At 56.3% G+C, this 8,800-nt stretch overlaps 1 protein-coding gene across 1 annotated transcript in view; it reads left to right on the top strand.

Moving 5' to 3' along the window:
* Positions 1 to 1,807: 1,807 nt before the first annotated feature.
* NIBAN2 (niban apoptosis regulator 2) overlaps positions 1,808 to 8,800 on the top strand; it is a 53,302-nt gene continuing 46,309 nt past the window's right edge. Inside the window, 1 exon segment of the mRNA XM_042912357.1 lies at positions 1,808 to 2,037. Coding sequence (XP_042768291.1) covers positions 1,983 to 2,037 — 55 coding nt within the window. The 5' untranslated portion in view covers positions 1,808 to 1,982.

Here is an 8,800-nt window from a genome sequence, read left to right as displayed (position 1 = left end):
GTTCTCTCCACTCCCTGGAATGCTGTTCCCCAATAGCTGCTGTCAAAATTCTGGTTTTTCTTTTTAATTTTTTTTAAATGTTTACTTATTTTCGAGACAGGAGAGACAGAGCACGAGCAGGGGAGGGGCAGAGAGAGAGGGAGACACAGAATCGGAAGCAGGCTCCAGGCTCGGAGCCGTTAGTACAGAGCCTGACGCGGGGCTCGAACTCACAAGCTGTGAGATCGTGACCTGAGCTGAAGTCGGACGCTCAACCAACTGAGCCACCCAGGTGCCCCCAAATTCTGTTTTTTTTCTACTTGTGGTTCGGTACTAGTCTCTCTGTGTGGTTTTCCTCCAAATGGAATGTTCTGCTCCTTCCTCAAGTTTCAATAGGCTCTTGAGGGCAGGGACTGTGATCAACAACAACAGAATGGTATGTTCTATTTACTGACATGACCAGTCTGGTGCCAGGCACTGTGCTGGTCACTTTGTTACATGCTTTAATCCTCACAACAAAGCGTCATTATTCTCATTCGACAGATGAGGAAACCGAGGTTCAGAGTAATGCCACTTGTCTCGGGTCACAGCGTGGGTAGGCAGGACAGCTTGGGCAACTCGTTCCCCCCTTTCCCCTGCCCCCAGCATCTTGCAGAGGGCCTAGCAAGCAATTTATCACCTGTATGCTGAGTGACCGGTCAGCCCCTGTCCGCATGGATGAGTTGCCGGATTGCCAGTATCACATTGATCGACTTCGAACCTCCCTTGGGTGGTGCCGACAGGACTGAAGGACCAGTGCTCAGTAATGTTAACTTCTTTATCAGCATTCTTTGCCTGTGTCACAGCTACCGTAAGAACTACCCAGTTACAGGGAAAGCACCGGTGGTGAGTACTCAGTCACCAGGGTAAGCAGGCAGAAACTGGATGACCTTTGGGGTGCAGTACTGGAAGTCTGAGCATCAGCAGACAAGGAAGGCCTCTGCCACCCCCAATCCATGATTTTGGGGATCCCAGTTGTTAACCCGTTTCCCTCACTGGCTTGGGAGGTGGCCGGCGTAGGGTTGAAACCCCAGACCCACCCATGCCCAGCCCCGCAGGCCCGACCCATACCCACAGACCGTGCAGGTCTGTGGGGCTGATCTTTTACAAACTGGAAAGTTCTATTGTTTTCTCCATTCCTGACCTGCCCTGTCCCACAAGCTACCTCCGAGAGTGAAACACCCATATGCTGAGCCTGAGGAATGTCCGCCTGGCACCGGCACCGGGGGTGCCTTTGGGGCTCCAGCCCTCCCTGCCACCTCCCCTTTCCCCGCACTATTGTGCAAGGCAGGCGGGCACACCTTCTGGGGCAGGTCGGATCAAGGCCAGGAACTTCCTGAGAGCGGGAGGTGGCGGGCAGGGCTGGGGGCGGGCCGAGGCGGGGTGCGAACGCCGAGTTCCCGCACTTCGGCTTAGGCGTCCCCTACCAGTTCCCCCACGACCTCCTCGGCGTGATTCTCTTCCCGCGCGGACAGGGGAGGAGATGACCCCAGGCTGGAGCCCCCCAGGGCACTCCTCGTTCTTTCAGATGCCCCCACCAGCCCCATCTCTTTCTTCGGTTCGGTCTGGGCCCGGTGCGCCCCTCAGAGCGTCTCTCCTCGCTCTCCCTCTCTCCTGCTAGTCTTTGTCCCGGGTCTCTCCCAAGTCCCGGCGTCCCGGGTCCCTCCCCACCCCCCCCCAGTCCCGCCCTCCAGCCGGCGGCCACGGCGGGGGCGGGGCCCGGCTCCGGGGGCGGGGCCGGGCGGGGCGGGGCGCGGCGGGGCTGCTGCGCCGCGGGCTGGGGCGCGGGGCGGAGGCGGCCGGCGGGACGGACGCGGCCGGGGCTGGAGCGCGGGCAGAGCGGAGGCCGCAGCCAGGGGCGGCGGGAGCGGGACGGGCCGGGCTCCATGGCGCCAGCGGCGTCCGCCTGAGCAGCGCGAGCAGCGACGGGTGGCGGGCGGATCGGGCCGCGGCTCTTCCTCGCCATGGGGGACGTGCTGTCCACGCACCTGGACGACGCCCGGCGCCAGCACATCACAGGTGAGTCCCGCGCGGCGCAGCGCACTGGGGGTCCGGAGGGGAGCTCCAGCTCTCACCCCAGTCGGCCGGCCGCGCCGGGGCTGGGGTCTCCTGAGAGTCAGGCCCCGGACATGGCGGGAGTGGCTGGGGACCAAGTCCTGCGCCTGAGCTTGTTCCCTCCACATTCGGGCGCCTCTTCCTGCCCCCTTATGAGCTCGCCCTTCCCCCTCCCGAGGGAAGGCGCCCCCCACCCTCTGCTGGAACCCCCTGCGAGCCGGTCGCTTCAAATCCCCCAACATACTACCCTGATGGAGCTGTGGCCCACTCGGCCAGCGTGTCCCGAATCTTCCTCACTGTCCCGGTTCCCCGCTGGTCCTGGCCCCAGCCCTAGTACACGTGGCTGAGGCTTCTAGGGACAAGCCCATCAATGCCTGGACTGCGCCTGGGGAGTAGGGCTAGGGAAAGATTGGGTGCCCAGAAGGGCTAGGTCAGACCCTTGCCCTTTGACTCAGGCTCAATCAAGCAGGGTGCTCTTGCTGGCAGGCGTGTCCGGTGGGGGGCAGGGGGAGGCTGGTCAAGGCCGCAGCCCAGCCTCCTCAGCCCCCTTCTGCAGTCAGCCCTGCTCCCAGCCTGTCACTGCACCGTGGCCACTTCTTAGAAGGGCAGCTGACCCCAGGCTTCTTGGGGGAAGCCCCAGGACTGCAGCAGGGTCCTGGGTTCCTCCTCCTCCATCCCCGGGAGAATGGAGAGAGAGAGTGAGAATCTCAGAGTGCCTGGGAAACTCAGTTTTGTGGCTCACCTCTCCCGCCCTGGGTGAGGCTGCCTGGGTGGAATCCCAGCATCTGTTTCCCAGCCGTTAGTTCTTAGGGAAGTCTCCTAATGGACTGGCACCTCAGTTTTCTCCTCTCTGAAACGGGGTGAATAATTTCTTATTAGTGAGTTGTTGAGAGACTCAAGTGGCCTAATTTATGTAGCTTGCTTAGCACAGGGCCCGGCACAGAGGAAGCACCAGTGCATGGGGTGCTGGACCATATGGGGTGCGGGCATGGGTGCAGCCTATGGAAGGAGGAGTCTGCTCCTCTTGTTGGCTTTGCCATTCCCTGTCCAGTGAGCCCAGAACACTGTGTCCACCTCCATTTATCTTGATGTGTCCCACAGTCCTGTAGAGTTTCGGCAGCTGTCGGCCTGCTTGTACCCCTTGAGTAGAGGGACCAGGTGTCCCTTAACTCTGTGTCTCCAGAGCCCCACAGTTGAGAGCAAAGAAGGTGCTGGGGAAGGGTTGTCCAGTGACTGTGGTGCTGGGCCTGCTGCCTGAGTTCCCCCTTTGTGCCAGGCCTGGGCCCGGATGCAGGGGTGAGGGTGAGGTAGAAATGAGTCAGACCCTCTCCAGCCTCAGACCAGCAGGGGGTTAAGTCCTGGAAAAGCCTCCTTATAGGACAGGCCTGGACTCTGGGAGGAGGAAAGCCTGGGGCGGAGTCTTCCTGTCCCCTCCCTGTCGGTGGCTGCCTCTTGGGGCTCTGTAACAGTCCATCCATTCACGACCTCCCGTTGGGGCCCCTCACCGGCCTGGGTGGGGTGTGCCTGCTCCTTCTTCGGTGGGGTTTTTCCTTCCCCCACACCCAGCTCTTGCTCTCCCCCACCTTCCTACCTCCTGGGCTGAAAACTGCCAGCGCCCCCCACCCCTCCATTTTACACGGGTGGAGACCGCAACCACAAAAGGTGAAGTGTCCTCTCCTGGACAGGGTTGGGTTTGTTATGTGGATACTAGGCTGACTGGAAGAGGGTTGTGCCCACTCAGCCTGCTGGCCCCTGTCTTCTCAACACTTCAGTGCTATTAATAACCCTCTTCAAATGCCTCAAATTCCTGGTCCAGGCTCACCTGAGGGAGCACCTAAAGTGGGGGGTTGGGAGGTTGGAAGCAGGCAAAAGCCTCTAGCCCCCTCCCAAGGAAGCAGGCCACCCTAGAAATTCCTTTTGGAGACGGTGAAGGCTGGCCTTTGCCACCTCCAGGGATCCATGCACCCTCCTCACCACACCCAAGGAGCAGTGAGCACGTTCCTGCCTGACAATTAAAATTCCAGAGCCCTCCCTACCTGGGGCCACCCCTCTGCATTTGCATTTGGAACATCCCTTCCCACCGGCCTTTGAACTCCGAGGCCTGTTAGGGTCCTGGGGCTTGGCCAGTGGCTCCTGCAGTTTTGTGCCCACCCTGAGCAGGTGAGCAGGTGAATGCCAGCCTGCAGGTCCTGGCAGAGGTCAGGCACCCTCCTGTCCATGGTGCCATTTTGCTGCTGCGGCACCTTTCATCCTGGGATTTCAAAGCCGCTGGCAAGCAGGGGCTTGTTCTCAACTAGCAACTCTGTGGGCTTGGTGGCAGGATGATTCCCTCCTACTTTCATGAGGGAGCTTGTGTACAGGAAAGAGCCCTGGCCTGGGAGCCAGACAGTCACTCACTTCCTCTGGGTCTCAGTTTCCCTGGCTGTGAACTGATGGCTGTGGGCTACCCGATGGCTGAAGTCCCTTCTGGCTCTGAGAGCCTAACGGTCCCAAATTTTCTCCATAAATCTCCTCCAGATCTGGGCCAGCTCAGGGTCCCAACACTGACTCCACATTATATTAGCTGATGTGAACTTGGGCCAGCATGTTAATCTCAATTTTTTAATCTGTAGACTGGGATATTATAATAGTAGTTTCCTGCTGGGCACTGTTGCAAGGATTTAATGAGATAATGCTGGTAAGAAACTCAGCCCAGGGGCGCCTGGGTGGCTCAGTCGGTTAAGCATTTGACTCTTGATTTCGGCTCCGATCATGATCTCACGGTTTGTGAGATCGAGCCCTGTGTCAGGCTCTGAGATGACAGTTAGGAGCCTGCTTGGGATTCTCTCTCCTCTCTCTGCTCCTCCCTGCTTGCTGGAGCCCACTCTCTCTCTCCAAAGTAAGTAAGTAAACATTAAAAAAAAAAAAAAAGAAAGAAAGCAGCCCAGTGCTTTGGGAGATAGCAAGTGCTCAGTGAACAATTACTATTATTATTGAGAATTGTCACTTACTCTCTGTTATAGATTCTTTCTTTCCAGTGGGTGAGGAGAGTGGCCAGGTGTTTGGAGTTTGAAGGGGGCAATTGTAGCTGTGGTTTAGATCCTGTTTCTCTGAGATTTGTTCAGTCCCGGGCATCAGGGTGGATACTGTTCTTTGGATGCAAGAATCCACCAGGTTTTTAGAAACCTTGAATTCCGTGTTCCTCGTGCATTGGCAAATGTGTGAGATGGATGTAGGCTATCTGGAGTGAGCCCTGAGGGCAGTGATGAGGCCCCCTTACGACTAGGAAGGAGCTAGGACATGGAGAGGTGAGGGATTAGGCCAACCCACACCTTCTATCTGGCCCAGAGGACCCGACTGGGATGAGAGCATGGAAATGTCTCGGTGGTCCATGTAGGTGGTTCTTTGCCACGCAAACTTAGATCAAATAAGTGTGGGAGGGAGCTTACTGTTACTCAGGATGTACAAGGAGGGGCGGGTGCTGTGCCCTTGGCAGGAATCCTGCCAGTGCCTAGGGGGTCGTTCTGCTTCTAGAACAGCCTTGAAGGACTCAGCCCCTCGGGAAATTCTTTTGGCCGGGATGAAATTGTGGGAGCCAAGGGAACCTCCCTCCCGCCCAAAACCGCCTCCCGACACACACATAAACTGCCCTAAGATTTATTACCCGAAAGGGCTGCTGAGGGAGTTTGCCAGTCCCTGTGCGTCTCCCTTCTGCCAAGCTCACCTTTCCCTTTGCTACATCTTTTTTAAATAGCCGCTTTATTGAAACATAATTCACCTGCCAGACAATTCCCCCCACCTTAAGTGTACAGTTCAGTGGTGTAGTGTGTGTGTGTATATTCACAGAATTGTGCAACCATTGCCACAGTCAAGTTGAGAATCAACCCGGAGAGAAACTCCGTACCCCTTAATGGGAGGGACCGCACCGCAGGCAACCACTGCCCGTGCTGTCTGGTTGCACAAGTAATGCACGCGCAACGATTTAGGGGTGTAAAGTGAGAAAATGGGCACTCCCTCCCTCTGCCCTCCCTTCACTCTCCCTCCTCGGGAGAAACCGCTGGAGTTCGGGGTGTTCCTGTGTCTAAACATACATCTGTGTGTACACATGCATTTAGCTCTGTTTATAAGAAGAGGTCCGATTGGGGCGTCTGGATGGCTCAGTCTGTTAAGCGTCTGACTCTTGATTTTGGCTCAGGTTGTGATCTCAGGGTTCGTGAGATCGAGTCCTCCGTGGGGCTCTGTGCCGAGAACACGGAGCCTGCTTGGGATCCTCTCCCTCTCCCTCTGTCTCTCTGCCCCTCCCCCCGCCCCCTTAAAAAAAAAAAAAAAAAAAAAGAAGAGGTCCAAGTATCTCTCTCTATGGTTTGACTTTTTTCGCTCGCTGTATCGTGAACATCTTTCCACATCAGAACACGAGTCGGCCTCGTTCTTCCATGCGTGGATTTCCTTCTGTGCGGGGTGCCATTTTTTTACCCATCCCCTCATCAGTGGACATTTGGGTTGTTTCCAGTGTTTTGTGAGAATTCATGGTGCTGCCCAAACCTTGCACACGTGCTGAGCCAGGTTCCCGTGTCAGAGAGGGAACTCCGGGGTCACGTTCTCATGTATGAACATGTAGCCTCTGAAAAGGCTGTACACACTCGGAATTCCTCCCATCAGTACCAAGTACCTCTGTTTGGAGTGTTATTACCCTTTTTGACAGTCAGATATGAGAAAAACGGTATCTCGTGTATTTATTGAGCCAAAACAGATAATGCCTTTTTCCACATTGATTTTACAAACCTACCTCTTCACATTTGGGAAATGGCCGTAGGTCCCCGGAGCGAAGGGAGGAAGGTGTCCCCTTTCGGCCATCCCCTCACCCAGGCGCGTGGCTTCCTGGTTGCTGCCCTGGGCTTTGCAGAGAGACCGGGCCGGCCGGAAGCAGTGCCCAGCCCCGCCTGGGCCACTGCCCGGAGCCAAGGTCTTCACCCCCAGCCCCTGGGGGTGAAGCGTCTGGGGACTCTGCTCTGCTCTCGTGGCAGTCTTACATAACGAGCCTTTTGTTGGCCTTGACCCTGCCCTGCCCCTCCATCCAGCTTCGACTCTGTTCCTTTCCCATTGTCCAGGCCTGAGCTCTGGCCTCACCCCTCCATCCTTCCCATACACATGGCCAAAGAGACCTTTCTAAACCCAAACTGGGCCGTGGCCTTCCCTCCCCACCGCCTGAGGAATGAAGTTTAGAGACGAGGCTGGGAATCACTGGCTGCCATCCTGCCATCAGCACTCCACTCGTTAGCAGTATTTCTCTTCTGTGTTTATTGTTCTACCTTGCTGAGACCGTGACTCAATTTGTATCTTGCTCCTTTCACTAAAGGGTTTATAATAACCATCCCTCCCTGGTCTTTAGAACCTCCCTGGAAGCATTCCCAAAGGCTGTAGTGGTCCTCCCGAGGCCATCCAAACAGATGTTTTCTTAGCCTTACCCCTAATGCCGGATATTGCCATGTTCCACTGGGACTAGACGTTGGTTTTCAGGGGCAAACTGAGTCACTGTGTTTGTTTCCTTTCCTGCTCTGGTCAGCTTCCCTGCTGAAGGCAGATTCACCTCTTGACCTACTCTCCCCCAGCCTGCTTCCACCCATCTGGGCATTTTGAGGGAGGCTCCTTTCTCAGAACCCCCAATACCTCTGAGCATCTTTCCAGGGGGAGTAGGCTCCGAGGGGAGCTGTGAGCTGGGGACGTGGACTAATGACATTGGCTTTTGAGTGCTTCGCCAGCCAGCCTGTGGCCCATGCAGACTCCACTGATATGTCTTCTGCCTGAAAATGGTGGCTGATAGAGCAGGGAGCGGCCATATCAGGCTCTGAATGATACCTGGGTACCTGTAAGATTAGACATCATTTAAGTGAGCATTTGCTACGTGCCAGGCCTTCCTTTACCTGTATTATTTCAATTGAATCCTTACCCTCTGTGCTTTATCCCAACATTTTACAGGTGGGGCAGAGCAAGGCAGCGGCAAGGTCCCGACTCGGGAGTCTAAGGCCTTAGCTGTTAAAACCGTGTTGCACAGTGACTAGACAGTTCCTGGTGCCCAGACTGGGCCGGAAGGCAACGTGGAAAAGGCCACAAAGAGAGGCAGGCGGTGGGGGTAGGGGGCCTGGGAGAGGAACAGAGTAGCATGTGTCAGAGGCTCCCGTGGGTTGCACAAATAGATCCCTCCCGACATTACTCAGTCTGGGACTCAAGTCACTCTCTGACCAGTCCTGTTCTCCTCCGCGTGGCCTCCTCCTCCTCTGCAGGCATAGCTCATGACTCACTCACCCTGGGTCTCCTTGCAAGGCAGGCATCAGGCATCACCCTGCGGTTGCAGAAATTCCTGAGCCAATTTTTCCTTAACCTCTGCCCGCCCCCGTTCACTTCCCGGCCTGAGGAAGAAGGGTTTTCTCTACACAGCGCTGGGCAGAGTTTGAAGGAAAGGGGAAGGCAGATACCTAACTTTAAAACCCTCCAGGGTGGAATGGAGCCACGCCCCTCTCCTGGTAGAATTTTAGGGCCTGAGTCACAGAAAGGCTCATGCATGCAATCTTCTGATCTCACAGATTTAAAACTGGAAGAACAGGCGGTGCCCACCTCTGCTGGGCACCTGGTTCCACCCCCTGGGAACTGTCCATTAGAGGTGCGTTACCTGTGGGCTACGGAAGTGAAGGGACCTGCCCAGCGGCAGAGTGGATGGTAAGTTGCAGGAAGCAGGGAGTCGAGAGGTTCC

Source organism: Panthera leo, chromosome D4 (genome assembly GCF_018350215.1).
Source record: "Panthera leo isolate Ple1 chromosome D4, P.leo_Ple1_pat1.1, whole genome shotgun sequence".
NCBI lineage: Eukaryota > Metazoa > Chordata > Mammalia > Carnivora > Felidae > Panthera > Panthera leo.
The sequence above is the reverse complement of the archived record's forward strand: the minus strand, read 5'-3'. Positions and strand labels throughout refer to the sequence as shown.